The following is a 16748-nucleotide window of genomic DNA, read 5'->3' as shown; positions in this document are numbered from 1 at the left end:
AACAAATATGCAAGGAATGTATTTATATAAGCTGCACCTATGTGTTCTGTTGCTGGACAATACTTCCTGAATGGGATGGTCAAATAAATACTAGACCCCACACCTTCTCAGACCCATCCACACAATCAATAAATAAACAAGCAAACAAACATACAAACAAAAATCAATCAATCAATCAATCAATCAATCAATCAATAAATAAATATGCAAGGAATGTATTTATATATGCTGGACCTATGTGTTCTTCATGTTCACAATTTTATAATTAAGTAATGTTTCAAGGTAATTTTGCCGGACAATACTTCCTGATGCAGATGGTCGAATAAATACTATCTCAGCGCATCTAATTATTATGACGTCCGTCCCCATTGCACTAAATGGATTGATTCAAAAAAGTTTATGATACTCAACATTCTACAGCTTTTTATAAAAATTCAAAAGAATTGGGGTTTCAAATGGAACTATGGAAGACATGCCCTTAATCTCCCACACAGAGCATATGGATTTCAAATAGAGCCACCCAATCAGGTAACCCCATTTGAAATTCACACTCCCTGTGTGTAAGATTAAGGCCATGTCTTCAATAGGGGGTATATGAATTTCAACTGGAATAGCAGTATAGCCCAATTGATCTCTCACCTATGATTACATCACTCTCCTTGACATTCCAGTTGCTGATAGTCCTCCTGATATTAGGCATCCATACTTCCCATACCAACCTCTCATACATGGTGATGGATGTACCATCAGGTAATGCTATACGACTGTCACTGTTATCAAGGATATCTTTCCATTTCTGAAACAGCTCAATGTGCTCTCTGTTGTCCTTGATTGGGTTCCAAATAGCAAGCATTTGCTTGATCTGGAAAATAATGTCAAATTGATGTTTAAACATACACATTTGGCATTTTCATATCAATCATAGTATTCTTGGGACTGTCTAGTCTACACAGGGCTAGGACACAATGCGAGTCTTGTAATATTTAAGAACAGCTGTAATGCATGAATACTCATCATACGAACATAAAATGGAAGTACGTCTTTTAGTGTTGCATCACAAGATAGAGTAGGTCATATTGGGACACCACTGCTTTTCTTTTTTATGTCAAAGCTAATCAAGGCATTAGCAGAACTTATCTATTACTAGGTGCTGACATGTTGATCCAAAGCTCTGGATGTACTGACAAGATACAATACATGTTTAGGAAGAATTTTTATGCATTCACCCCTGGCATTTCCCACACAGTGCAGCAACACATTGTTCTTCACAATGCAGCCACAGATGTTCCACATTGTTATACAATCATACCGATCTGATTTCCAATCTTGATTTCCCCATTGTTATAAAATTGTTAGTTTCTGCTTGACTTACATGTGGAAAAACTGCAATAACTGCAAGCTGGGACAGCTCAAATGCTCTGTATTCTTCTGCATACTCTCCTTGTAGTAACTCATATACCTGGACACATTCATCCAATGTCATGGGATCATCGCTACTTGGTTTACTTCTCTCCTCGCAACTATATAAGACAGATATGATGATGGTTTAATGAACTGCATCAAGAAAGTTAATGCTTGATTCTTTTTGTAAGTTAGGTTTGGTTTGCATGTCATAGACAACTTAAAATACCACTGCATTACCAGCAAGCATGAAAAATGTGTAAAATACTTCTTATCAAAAATACCTATACCAGTCAGCAGAATAAATAAAGTAGCAGTTCCTTATACCCAAAGTGAGGGGCGATTTAAAAAATAATGGTGACCAGAATGACAATGATGTTATGTTTAATTTGAGATATCTGCGATGGCAAATAATGCAGAAAAAAGTTATGAAACTATAAAAACCAAGAGGATAAAGATTCATAAATTGCACAATACTGCATGGTTTATGCACATGACAATAACCATATTCAACATGACCAGTCATGGTGAGTGCCACAGACAAAATTTGGGGACTTGCTATGGAACTTTTAATATGCACGATGTGTACAGGGTTGCAACTTGATATAAAAGCAATTTATTTCCTATACAAATATGTGGCCACTTATAGATCTGGCCAAGAGCTAACAAAATCTCTACAACTGTCAACTACTAATACCATACCTATCCACCAGATCCATGACTTTCTGTAGCCTGGATATGACTCTCTCCTCTTGCTGTAAGATGCCACTCAATTTATCCCTTTCATGCTGTAGGTTCACAACCATATCTTCCTCATACTGTAGTCTAAATGAAATCAAATACACAAAAACAAAATTATATTTGGATATCTGAAAAAGTGTTTAGCAATTTGAAATGTATGTGTTAGCTAACTGCTGTCATGATATTTGTAGCCTAATACTGATTTTGCACGGAAATAATTAATTGGTTCATTAGATTGGCAAATGAAGGGATTTTCCCCAAGTTCAATTTAAAACTGGACTAAAATCGCTGATTTATATCGGCCCCCAGCTGATCGGTGCATCCCTAATCTTAATGATCTCGTAAACTATATATAAGGAGAACAGCACTGGCTAGAGGAAGTTTAAATATATTCCCATAACCCAATGGGGTTTCTGGCCTTGGTATGTCTGCCTTTTCATGCTTTTGTACACATGTGGCACAGTTGACCATACCTTGCATTGGGATTGTGTGCAAATATCTGGTGTTTTCATACTTCTATTTAACATTCAAAACATTGAGACTTTAGAATAAAATTAATGCAGTGGGACAATATGAATGTTTTCTATAAGAAAATCAAATTTAAATTTTTAAGTCTCGACTATTAGCTTGTTGGCTAATTTTAAAATTACCATTTTGTGTGTGTGGTAATGGGGACTTTGCCTTTCAAATTAGGTTATATTGATCAAATGTCCCAATCATTATCATAGTAATAGTACATTGTGGGAATGTGTTTAAGCCTCCTCTGAGCACTAGCTGACTGTTCCTGAAAAATACAGTATGGTATGCATTTATATACAAAGAAAAAAAACTTGTGCAAAGCGTAAAACTATTATATATAAACAGGTTTTATATCCTCATCAATATGGTACTTCTGGTATCCAGATCAATCATAGCACTTTTTGGAACTATCTATCCTTTTTTATTAATAAGGCTGGTGCCTTATTAATAAAAAATACTCACTGTCTATCATGCTGAATAATTCTTTGTTCCGACATTTCCACCAGAATCTGCAGATTATGTTCCAACTCTCGCATCTCAAATGCTTTCTTAGCACCTTCAAGAGACACATCCTCCTCTTCGTCTGGCCTATCATGCTGCTGACCGATAGCTCCGTAACCAGCCAACACTTTCTTCTCCGGCCCTGTCATGTCTATAACTTTCACTTTGCTGGCTTTGGAGTCTTTTCGTTTCTCGCCGACACCCGATTTCTTGAGTTCTTCCACTGTTTTATAGTTGTATTTCAGTTTCTGTTTCTTACCCTGCAAGTACAAGAACATAGCAGATATTAAAGGATAGTCCTACAATATTGGATTCATTGGCCCCTGCACAATTAAGAAATGGGCACTTAATAATTATTTACAGTTTTGAATTTCAAACTGAATATTTTCCACACAAAATATTGTTTAATTTCAGTATACTGATACTACAGAACAAGAGTTACACTCCTTGCACAGTAAAGTGTTAAGGTAAGTTTGCTATGATCCAAAATCCAACCAAAATTTTTGGAAATAATTTTAGGTTTAAAATGCAGTGAAAATTAAAACGATGCTTTAACAGATGCAAGCTAGGAAACTCCACATGGGGTGCTTATTATAGGAGTAGTCCTAATTAAGTCAGATACTATTGTGATGTACCCTGTATAATCCTCTTGCATGAGTATAAGGTACATTCCCCTATTTCATGATAGAGGATTATACAGGGTACATCACACAATCCAAGTTCCTTCTTTCAATTTCTTTTATAGAGCCTTCTGTGTCAGTTTTGTCTGAATATTTAAGCGCAAACACCACTAGGTCATGCTCCCCTTACACCTGCCTTAATAACAGATAGCTTACCTCAGGACCTTTCTTCCATTGTGCTAATTCTTTCTGAAATTCTTGCTCCTCTTCCACGTCCGAGTCAACACTCTCCGGTATGATGGGGATCCGGCTAGGCCTATCCCGGGCGTAAGCTCCGACAGCTGCCTTGCCCTTATGTTTGGTGGCCTCTACTGGTCGCACAATACCTTGGTTGGCTTTACCAAGACCTTTGCCTGGTATGTAACCCATCTGAAATATTGATGTCAAAAAGGGATTTTATACACATATGTTAGGGCTGCTAAGAATACGCAATTGCGTTATTTGCGCCGCAATTTGCGTATTTTGGCTCCAATTGCGTTTTTTGACATTTTGAAAAAATCTATTAAAAAAAAAATTTTTTTTGTTTTTTTTGCGATTTTTAATTTTTTTTTCGCGCATTTGGAGAGTCCCTGGACCTAACATCAAGTGCTACCATCATTAAAAAAAAAAAAAAATTGGAAAAAGATACAAAAAAATTACAAGTTTGTATCCAAATGGGACCAATTTGTAACTTGTGTTCGCTTCAAAATCTATCTAAGATATAGACTTGTGTACAAGACCAATGCATTTTTATATCTTCAATAGACTATCACTATGCAGTGAACACAAGTTACAAATCGGTCCCATTTGGATACAAACTTGTAATTTTTTTGTATCTTTTTTCCAATTTTTTTTTAATCAAACACAAATGATTGCAGTACCTCACTCTAGGTCAAGGGACTCTCTAAATCCGAAAAAAAAAATTTTTTAAATGCAATTTTTTATTTTTTTATTTTCTTTATTTTTTTATTTTTTTTATTTTTTTCAAATTTTTTTCAATGATGGTAGCACTTGATGTTAGGCCCAGGGACTCTCCAAATCCGCGAAAAAAACCCAACTAAAATCGCAACAAAAAAAGCAGTAAGCCTTTGACGAGCGCATATTTTATGCTCTGATTGGCTGCTGAGGCAATCTGCTGCTGCAGAGTGGAAATTTATGAATGAACTGTGCGCCGGATGCGTTGTTAGTTCTGAATTTGCAACATCACGGTAGTTGCGCTCGTCGAAGGTTTACTGCAAAATATTATAAATTGTAATTTTGGATGCATTATGACTTTGCCTGGAATTGGTTTCATTCCTGAAATTAATTCCTGCAAAATCTATCATAATATATGTGACATGATCAAGACAAATGAGTTTAATTTAACTGATACGTGATACATTGTTATGTTTTACTGTTTTTAGTTTTTTAGAGAATCACTCATAACCAGTAGTCCTCAATTAATGGGGTTATAAAAATGAATTATAAACAAAATCAATATTGAAAACTGCGGACATTTGACTCATTCCTCTGTATCATTTCCGAGTCACTTATGTAATAAGGTGACTAGCAAATATTACCTGAAGCAAAAGCTTTTGCCCAATGCCTTTGGTATGCTTCTCCCAAGAACCCAGATTCTTGTCAGCCTTCATAAGTTTGGCATGTTTTATCTCTGCATTTGTCAACCTCTTTGATGTTCCAGATGATGTTGATGGTGTTTGCTCAGCAGGTGGTGCAGGTGTTGGGATGAACGATGCCCGTGCTCCAAACTCCATTGGAAACTGGGTTCGCATGAACTCCTCGTCATCCATTTCCTGGAACGGAGGAAAACAAAACAAAAAACAAGACGGGCATTGTTATGAATTTTCTTCATGCAGTGCTAAAATTATTGTTAACACAAATTATTTTAGGTTGTTTGCCTGATTTTTTTAATTGACATTGATATTCTTCAGAAGAACCTTATTAGGAACATTTGGATATAAAAATTCTTTGTGTTAGGGCTCTTGCTGAAATTTGAGGATGGACATACATAGCCATGAATTACCCCACTTAACATAAAGTAAAAATAAACAAATCATTGGATTTATTGGTAACCCTATAACATCAGGGCAATATAATGTTCTTTATAATAGCGCATTACCATCAAGTCTGCAGTTTACACAAAGTCGCTGATTGGTCCAAATCATTCCTTAAACCATTCAAGTATGTGCAGTTCAAGATCAATGCAAGTGCTATCAACCTACATGTATATTGACATAAACCATCACAGCCATGATTGGCTCCCCTAATTTTTGTACAAGTAATCTGGGACATTTAGCAGCAAGTTCCTTGTACAGAATTTGAATTTTTCAAACTTGTCACTGTCTCACACACCGAAGTAGAGTGCTTTACCAATTGAGCTACATGTAACTGGACTGCTAATGAAAGTGTGGTCATAAAACATCCAGGTTGATATGTGGCAAAAGCTTGCATGCATTTTTCAAGTGCTCAAAATCACTCAAAAATCATGCTCTGAACAAAAGAATCTTAAACCAGGGATGAAAGTCCAGTTTTGACAATAAGCCTGAAAAACAGCATCTGGACTACAGAAAAGCCTGAAAACTTATAGTACAGTTGCTCTACGAAAAAGGAATAAAAATCAAAACCACAAATCCCTCCAATTATCCCCTGCTGATCCCCTATTTAGAGCTATCAACATGGTGTGAAAAGTGTGCCAACAGGTTCCATAATGCCATTATTACATAACAATTTTCTATCTATTGGTTTGTCCACTGTGGTTTATCATTGGGGTGGGCTTCGCCAGCTGGTAGTAAAATTGGCCAAAGGGGGTAATTATATAATTACTAGTAATTGGGCCTATATTTATGTCCTTTTTCATATCTAGAGCAACTGGACTATAGACGAATCCAAGTAGCCAAGTCATGGTCAGGATTTGGTCGGACATCTTTGGGTAGCCGGTAGCACCAACCCGGTGCTTTGAGCGTCCAATTGTGCAAATAAAAGCCGCCTAACACCTAGAGAAGATGCAAGGACGAGAAGTACACCAAAGCATAGATACCGCATGTAATTAATCCGATTATTATGAAAGGTGTAAAGCGGGTGATGGAATGCAGTTTAAAATTTCCGCCAAGGCCGAATCATTTCACATTTTGAGTGCATTGTAGCCGACGGTTACCCAACTAAAGGCTGCTAGTCAGGTGTAGGAATGCGTGAATTTAGATTCGTCTATACATATCTAGAGCAACTGGACTATACATCCCTGTTAAACACAGGAAGGTGCCAAGATTCCAGGCACACTGATGCCACACGGTTTGCTCCATAAAAGCTGAACTTTCTAAATACTGTGCCCAAAAAGAGTGGAGCGCCAACAGCCAGGGACCAGGGCAAAGCCCCTGGTGGACGTCTAAGGGGCAGAGCCCATAGACGCTCACACATTTTAGCTTTTCTGGGCTCTTTTCACTACTAATTATCTTAGAAAAAGTTAGAAAAACATTCATGATAGTGGTACATGGTTTATTCATTAGTTTTCCTCACCTCCTCTTCTCCTTCAGCAGCTTCCTCTTTTGCAGTCTTCTTGAATCCATGACTCACAAAGGTCATCTCATGATGGGGGTCAAACTTGCCGCCACGCCCACTTGATCCAAATCCTCTCCTCTCCTCACCTTCTTCATCACTATCTGCCCATATACCTGCAGTTGAAAGTTTGAAACATTGTCAAACTGTGCAGATAATGCACAAATATGTAAATCAAAAATCCTCAGCCAACCAACCAGTTGTTATGAAAAAAATAAAAAAACTTTATGAAAAGAAACTTCGGAACACCAGAATACTGGTCAGTATAGCAACAAAAAACAAGACTTTTTCCTCCACTCAATTAACTTTTTCAATATTTTCAACAAAGAAGAAATACAATTAAATTTATATAGACAATTTAATATATTCAAATACCTATTCATATGTTGTAGAATTTTTACTATTTTCTTTAAGATACACACCTACAAAATAATGCACAACACACCTCATATCGGTTTACACTGCTACCACCATCAATTCATAACAAACAGCAATAGTGTGTATTATCCACAATAAACTTAAGGATACATAGAATTATTTGTTGGCTCTTGTCCAGAGGATTTTAATTAATTTTTGCAATTGTGAAATTGGCATGCTACATGTATTAATTATAATAAATTGCAATCTTTTTTCGATGCAATCAGCCAAATTAATATCATCATGATTGATGGAGCTTTAAAATCAAAATTGATTCTTGAAAATTGAAAAATGTACACAATATAGACCAACTCCAGAAAACAATGCAGATGAAGGTGAGACAAGGCTCGATTTACATGCACAGATGCATGTAACATTGGTTCTGTGCATGTAAAATTTTGCCTGTGCATGCAAAATTGTGTGATATTCAGCCCATATTCAAGGAAAACTGCAGTGGTGCATATAACTTTTTTTTTTCTAAATAGACCTTTGAAGCGAGAACCCAAAAAATTACTTACCGGTATATGCAGCAAATTTTCTTTACTAAAAATTCTTCAAAAGAACCTTAAATCATGAACATTGTCACCATCTATCATTTGTATTAATCTGTGCTTGAGATTACATCAAATATTTTGTGTTTCATACAGGGTCTTAAAGGCGGGATTTGAAGGTTTGGGTGAGTAAATTCAAAAAACTGGGTGTGTAAATTTAACATTTGTGTACAAAGTATAGGCCATGTGGGCAAAAATTACAAAAACACTCCCTACACGGCTGGCTGCCTTAAAGCCCTGTTTCATAGCTAATCTTCCTACCATATGTAGCCTGGTGTTTGGTCTGCCTTCTTCTATTTGTATTGAATGGAAATTGTAAGTCTGCATCAGTCACTTCAAACTTTTCCATCCCATCTTCAACATCAGAATCTGCCATCTTCACTACTGTGCTGGAGATTTAAAAAACAAATTAATGAAAATCAGTTGAAAGTAGAATGAATATTTTAAAGAGATCTCTAAATAATAAGATAGTGACTTACTTATTTCATCACCACATCCGTGGGACTTTATCAGAATTGTGACAGGAGAGGTAAAGCTAATCATGTGACTCATAGGAAAACCTGGAGTCATGTGACTTGATGACCGGTTTGTAGTTGAAATTTTAAGATTATAACAAGGACTCCTCTGCAATTTGTTCGCCAATGTACATTGTGTACATGTAGCAATTAATATAGTTGAAAGGGTTCCAGACTTCCAGTAGTTTAAAAATTCAACTTGAAGTAAAAAAATATGATGGAATGTATGAAATCTAAACATGGTACTACAACATGTAATACCCGCATGCCTATCAGCTTTTCTATGTGGTTCATGTCATGAATTGGTCATCTCTTAGATTATAAAACTAGATGCATATTAATTAATTCATGTTTTTCATGACATTCATTGGATGGCTGATGCGGTGCGGAAGAAGTATTCATTACAGCCTACAGGGACTGTCTTCTGAGGAGAGCGAGAGTAATCGCTCTCAACTGTTCTCCTTATATAGGAGTGATTTTAGCTCTCTTTAGTTGACCATTCTCTCCTAATTACATTCTACAATGTATTGTAAATGCTCTAAACAATACTTTGCTCTAAACAGCTCTCCTTGGAGGCTCCAGACGAGCTATATAATGCTCTGCTGCAAATTCCAAAAGACAGGGGATTTTCAGACACGGAAACTGACTACAAATTCGTCCGAAGGTAACCAAAGGGTTGGGGATCGCATTTTTAACTACATGTATTGATCACTAAATGTTTCGGAATTCAAGCCAACTAAAAAGTAGACCATTTGGGGACTGTAATTGGTGTACAAATGTACATGTCACATTTTGAATAGTGAGTGAGAAGTGAGTAGTGAGTGACCAATATTGGGTTCAATTTACACAGGTGGACACATGCACCAGTACATGTAGACTTTTGCTTGCATCTGCATGTAAATACTGTACCGGTACTTAATGTTGCTCCTGAAAATCGGGCAAAGTGAGCATAAAGAATAAATAAAGTTTGTTGAAATTTTACCAATGTGTGAATAAGGCCTGTTATCAACAGGGCTGTTTCACGTAATATCCGTGTAATATCACCTGGAAGAGCTTCGAGGACCCGTGGCGTTTTCACGGGGTTTTTTTGCAAGATAGCACTTGGCTGCAGTGGCTAATGGAACAGGGCTTACTCAAGAGCCAAGAGGAGATGAAATGTGGCCATGGGTCCAAGATCGGATCTGGCGGAATTACATGTGGGGCTCCATGCAGACTTGCAACAAGAGATACAAGAATCGACGGCATTTGTTGGAGGTGCACCGACAACAGGAAACATGAGACCACAGTTAGAAAGGGGTCATTCTTCTATAAGATGCACCATGCAATTCCTGACATGATTTCTTTTATTAAGAATTTCCTAAATGGCCATCTACTTGTTACATGTGCACAATTTACAGCAACTCATTACAGCACAACGTATATCAGAGATGTAATGATTCAGTGGGTCTGGGAAGATGTCATCCAAGGTAAGAAGAAATTCACCGGTATAGTTGAAATAGACGAGAGTCTGTTTGGCCGAAAAGTGAAATATCATAAAGGAAACTCAAGAGCACAGGAGAAAGTGTGGGTAGTCGGTTTGGTTGAAAGGAGCAGTGGACATTGCATAATGTATCCTGTTGAAGACAGAAGCAGAGCGACGTTGATGACCCGGGGGGGCCACTGGTCATTGACAAGAGGGTATCATGCGTGGCCAAAAATCACGTAAAAGGGTCTTTTTTCACGATCAGGCACTGTACGTGCGTATCGTGAATAGGGTGTCAAAAACATGGAAATTAGAGAAAAAGGGTATCTTTTTCACAACAGATTTACGTATTTAGGGTCCGTCCAGACACCAGTCCTTCATAAGTTTCATGTCCTTCATGTTTATCCCTAGACTTGACTGTGTAGTTCTCTGTTTAGTCCATAAAGATTGCCGACTTAGCCCAGCTGGCCTGTTAATATTTTTCCATTAACCCATTCAATGCTACATGCACAACCCTACAACATTCAATGGTGATGTACACATGCAGTACATTGTACATGCACAGCACGTGTATATACTCTGATTTTAAGAGTTTCAATTCTCCTTTATAAAGTCCAAAGTTTCTCATTTCATTTTAAAATATTTTTACTATTATTTGAATTTTCTATCTTGTATTATGGATAAAAATAAAGATTTTCAAGCTAATTTTCATGTATACAATTATTTAACCACAAATATCTACGGTAGAGGATTGATTGAGTTGACCTGTGACCTATCCACAAAATAAATAAATAAAAACATGCATGTTATTATCGTCAAAAGCATCATATTTTTGTTAGAATTTTGTCACAATAAGTGATCTTGATTTTATTTAAAAAACAAATTTTAAACTTTTGAATAAATTGTGAAAACATCAAATCAATATTAAAAGGTAAGATGGATATGGTGCAGAATTAAAATACGGGTTTGGATTGGTATCAAATTCTGCAGTCATACACGAATCCTGCATCCTGAACTGATTGAGCACCATGCATCTCAGTCGCTATTTACCGACTTATTTTCATCCTAATACTTTATTCAACTTATGAAATAATACCACTATTATTCATCCGATTCCTTCCAGAAGTAGGCCTTAATTGTTGTCATTTTAAGCTTTTAAAATAAATTATTAATATTATGCACTTTTCATCTTTTTCGCAATAAGGCCTAGGTCATAAAAAAAAAATCTGACCACTATTTTATGATTTTTGTCTCACTTTGAAACATGATTTGTAGGTCTATAATAATATTTGGAGGATGGAGAATAAATTGTCGAAACTTTAATAGGACCTACAAAAATGATATAATTTCACATTTCTTGCCTTCTTTTTCTCTATTTTCTTTTCTTCGTGTTGTCTTTACTTAGTTAGAGTTTTTTAAATTTTCTTTTCATTTTATTCCCTCTTAGGCTCTCTGATACTATAAATCAGCTTAAAATAATGTAACGTTTATTTTGTAATTTTAAAATAGCTCATATTCTGCCCTGGTAGCAGAGCCATTCTGAGTTAGGCCTACTATTAAAGAAATCATTGAAAATGGAGCTTCAAGTAGTAGGCCTATTACTTGCTTAGGGTGTCGAAAATATATGTTTTACTTGCTAAGGGGTAAAAAAACGCCAATACTTGTTTAGGGTAGTATATTACACTTGTTATACTTATTTAGGGTGTATTTTCAGTCGTTGCACATACTTGTTTAGGGTGCTTTTTGAAACTCCATGGCCACGCATGATACCCCCTTGTCAATGACCAGTGGCCCCCCCGGGGTTGATGAAGATCATCAATCGCCATGTTGAAGTAGGCTCCACCATCTATACTGATGGGTGGGTGGGGTATAATAAGCTCAATTACCGGTACTTAGGATACCGCCACTTCACGGTCATCCATTCAGACAGCTTCAAAAAGAAGTATAGAAATGTACAGACTGGAGAGATAATTGATGTAGATACCAATTACATTGAAGGTTTGTGGATGCACGCCAAAGATCACTTCGTTAGGATCCACGGTACCACAATTAAGAACTTTGAAGCACATTTGTGCGAGATTATGTGGCAACATTTCCACAGGGGATCGCCCGGTGAGGTCTACCATTTGTTTTTTGACTTGCTTAGCGATGTATACAGCGGCGATGGCCTGGCACGCCTAACCGCACCACTCCCGCTATTTGATACCTGGACTATACAGCAGAATCAAGTCGACGTTGAAGTGCATCAGATATATAACGTCCGCCACGCACCTCCTGATGTTGAAGCCGCTGTCCAAACAATCAATCTTGACCATGATTATGCTCGTGTGCCAGTAACGGAAAGCGAAAGCGTCGGTAGCACTCCAGCTAAAAGTTATTCCCGAGACTCCTAGCCCACCCGACGAGCGTGATCTGCCTGGACCAAGTAGGCCTAGGCCTGGAACATCACAACGGTATATGCCCGCGGGATTTGTAGAGTGCACACAGGAGGAAGCAAAGAAGCAAAAGAAGAAAGCAAAGAAAGTGGGCAAAAAAACGAAGAAGCCGTCTCAGTGCACCAAGGAAGCAAAGAAGCGCAAATGGCTGGCAGAAATGGCCGAAATGTCTAGCGACAGTGACTTTGAATAGAGAACAACAGTTATACATGTAGTTACCCACTACAGTTATAGTTACAGTTACAGTTATACATGTAGTTATAAATTACTATTGGAGGATTTCATCGTGTTTGCAAACTTTTTGGATTTAATATTGCAACTTTTCGCAACTTGAATTTTTGAACTTGAACTTGAACATCTCTCTTTGTATTTTGAAACTGGATAAAATAGGCTTAATAGAAATTTGTAATGATATTATTATTTTTAGGACGCTTAAAATGACTCTAAAATATCACTGAAAGCTTGAAAATCTTTAAAAAAATCTGATGATTTTTTTACAAACATAGGCCCTTTTTTGAAGAGGCATATTAGTTTAGACCAAAAATCTTCTTTGTGAGTAGATCTCCCTTCTTTGTAGTTGCCCCCAAAAACAAACCAAGCCCTCTTTTAGCTTAGATTATCCCCAAAAGAAATCCCTTTTCTCACCCTCCGGCGGGTATTAATTATATAGGATTCTCTATATACTAGCTCTCTAATATGCCTCCCTCCCATACCTTTAACACGGTAAAATCGCGTTTGGAGGCATAGAGAGTTAGTATAGTGTCGATATCTTTTGGAAGACGCTATATATACTAGCTCTCTAATATGCCTCCCTCCCATACCTTCAACACGGTAAAATTGCGTCTGGAGGCATATTAGAGAGTTAGTATTATAGACAGGGTTTTCTTTAACGCACAAAACACGCGTATTTACGCGTTCAGGCACTTTGCTGACTCCTTCAAATCCAAAGTCCCAAAGTCCAACGCGTACAAAATCTTGAAAACGTCCGCGGTCACATAGTGCAAGATTCGAATAGAGAAACACCCGATATTGTGCATTTATTTTCGGCTTTTGGCATTTAGGACCTACTCCCGATATGTAGGGCCCATCACATTTTGTCAGCATTAATCCATGCATGTTTTAGTGATTGCGAGTAATGTAAGAGTCAGTTTGAAATCTTGCAAATTGGGTTCGGGTCCTTTTTTCTGTTTAAATGATGCACCAAATGTCTTCAATTAGACTTTAATTTTGCAAAATTTTCCCTCTCAGGGGTGAACATCCTCCTCAGACACCCCATGCGTAGTGGATAAACAAGTGACCATTTTTTGCTTCTGCTTTCGACATTTGCCAATGTAGGCCCTATTTTTAACACAATTTATAAGCCTAATAGGGAAAACGTGACAAAGAAAGGCTTCATAGACCGTCATTTCACAATTTTCCGGTTTTCAACTTATATTTTACACAGTAATAGTGCCAAAATGGTCCACCAAATCGCTTCAATTAGGTCTTCATTTTGCAAAATTTTCCACGTTCTGAGGGGGGAACATCACCTTGCGTAGTTGATAAACAAATGGCCACTTTCACTTCTGCTTTCGACATTTGCCAATAATGTTTAACACAATCTATAGGCCTACCATAATAGGGAAAACTTGCCGTCCGAAGGCTCCATCATGATCATGTCCATGGACTGCTCATTTCAGAAATGTTCTGCTTTTTTAAACTATATTTTACACATTAATAATGCCAAAATGATCCACCAAATTACTTCAATTAAGTCTTCATTTTGCAAAAGTTTCTTACTTCTCAGAGGGCATTTTTAAATAGTATTATTTTCTTTTAAAATTGCCCCCACCTTCTGACTGCTTTAGATCCGCCACTGCTCCAAACAGTGACGTAGATTTCTTTTGACTTGGGGGGGTGAAAAATGTCTTGAAGTATAGTGAATCCAGCACCTTTTGGCGAAAGAATAAGTTTATGGTACAAAAATTTTTGCCACTGTTGAAATATGGTGCAAAAGTGGAATAATTTAAAGTGCTAGTAGCGCAAAAATGTGCACTTTTGAGTTAAAATGACCAAATATGAGGTTAATTTGGTCAGAAACATGGGACTACCGGGCGATATAGGGGAGAAACCCACATACAGGCGTCAACATTGGGGGGATGATTGTATGGACCATCCCCCTGGCAAAATATTGGGGGGGGGGGATATTCCCCCCACCCACCACCACCCCCCGGATCTGCGCCTATGGCTCCAAAAACAAACATATTGTTACAAATGTCTTCAAAAATAATATTATAAAAATACCCCTTGGGCAATGTTTTTGACTCCTTCAGAGGAAAAATTCACAATTGAAAGGGTCAAAAAAATTTGAAAATACCCTTTCAGCAAAATGCTTAAAGAAAACCCTGATTATAGAGTGTCGATATTTGGTCCGGAGCTATATGGCCCATTTCACGGTTAGGCGCCACTTTTTGATTTTCAACATATCTGGCCTGGTGTGTAAAAAATAATGGGGTTACAGAATTTACTGTTGGTGATTTTTCATTGTCTCTGTATGGCCTACCTCCATTAGTTTAAAATCGGCCTTTCTAGTTTTATCTTTCAGGGCATTAGGGGTCAGAAGTGGTCAAAAACCACATTTCACTAGCAACCTGAAACAGACATTTATTTTCCAATGCTGCCACTTTTAACTATGTTGAGCCTACCAGCTGCTTTTGTTGTTTTTATGTAGTGAACAAGTTGCACTATACAGCCATACATGAACAAAGTATAAGTTGTCAGTTAAACTAGCATGAGAACCATTTAAATTTCTGAATTCGGATGTGACATTTTCCGTTCACATCTATGTACCTTATTCAATGTGGAATAGATCGACTAATACTTTAAATTTCTGAATTCGGATGTGACATTTTCCGTTCACATCTATGTACCTTATTCAATGTGGAATAGATCGACTAATACTTTACATGAATGGCAAACTAGTGTGTTTTAGTAAAGTTCAGAGTCTTGTTACTATTTGTTGAACAAATTACACTTGTTGCTCTAAATATGTAGATACAGCGATATTTTGAATTTTTGCCAACAAATTCCGTTCACAATTTTGTCACATCCGATTAATTTTCCAAATAGTATAATTTATTAACAAAATGTGGCAGAATTTTTCTCCTTGATTTTTAAAAATCTCCTGCTATGAGCTATCTAATGACACCATTTAATGAAAACTCCTTCATCAACTTAGCTTGCAGATGTCATTTCAAAGTTTCCGTTCACATGTGTCACATCCATGGTACCTGTCACATCCAAAATAGTTTCTTCAAAGAACTAAGACAGGAATGGGACTAGGATGCCAGTTTGAAGTTATTTCATTACAGGTTTGTGGGGGATCAAAAGGCACAACAAATCTTTAATTCAGTATGCCTTCTTTAATTGTGACAGGAGATTCAAAAAGCTTCAATTTCCGTTCACATGTCACATCCTCATTCCTCAAAATTAGTAGTTTTAGGCCAAAATACTTAAGGGGGTACTACACCCCTGCCTAATTTCGGGCCTATTTTGGCATTTTTCTCAAATATTATAGCGTATTGGTGACAAGTAAGATATGTATATTATAGGGGCAAGGACTACAACTATTGCACTGGAAATTTTATTCCAAACAGACAACGGTTGTGGAGTTACAGTCAAAAATGAGGGAAAACCAATATTTGATCAATAAATCAATAATTACTTGCTCTGAGTTGCTGAATTTTCAGTACAGTAGTTGTAGTCCTTGCCCCTATACATATCTGACTTGTCACCAATGCGCAATAATTTTTTGAGAAAAATGCAAAAATAGGCCCAAAATTGGGCAGGGGTGTAGTACCCCCTTAAACAACATGATATTTGACTTTCTAAAATAGATTTATTATTTTGTACATGTCATATATGATTATTTCAAAGCTTTGTCTTTGTCTTTAGAGGACAGTTTTGTATACAATTTACAGAAGCGGATGTGACATTTTCAATTGTGAACGGAACAT

The 16748-nt window shown here is 37.0% G+C and overlaps 1 protein-coding gene across 1 annotated transcript in view; it reads right to left on the bottom strand.

Moving 5' to 3' along the window:
• The window catches only part of LOC140166506 (tuftelin-interacting protein 11-like), a 40041-nt gene that overhangs the window by 10546 nt on the left and 12747 nt on the right, over positions 1-16748 (bottom strand). The window contains exons 2-9 of the mRNA XM_072189986.1: positions 8603-8730; positions 7335-7489; positions 5381-5614; positions 3999-4211; positions 3124-3422; positions 2104-2226; positions 1373-1520; positions 640-862 (exon numbers count right to left, since the gene is read on the bottom strand). Of these exons, the coding sequence (XP_072046087.1) occupies positions 640-862; positions 1373-1520; positions 2104-2226; positions 3124-3422; positions 3999-4211; positions 5381-5614; positions 7335-7489; positions 8603-8717 (1510 nt within the window). The 5' untranslated portion in view covers positions 8718-8730. The remainder of the gene's footprint in view (positions 1-639; positions 863-1372; positions 1521-2103; positions 2227-3123; positions 3423-3998; positions 4212-5380; positions 5615-7334; positions 7490-8602; positions 8731-16748) is intronic.

The sequence above is a fragment of the Amphiura filiformis genome, chromosome 12 (genome assembly GCF_039555335.1).
Source record: "Amphiura filiformis chromosome 12, Afil_fr2py, whole genome shotgun sequence".
Classification (NCBI taxonomy): domain Eukaryota; kingdom Metazoa; phylum Echinodermata; class Ophiuroidea; order Amphilepidida; family Amphiuridae; genus Amphiura; species Amphiura filiformis.
Note: the sequence above shows the minus strand (reverse complement) of the source record. Positions and strands in the feature narration are given on the sequence as shown.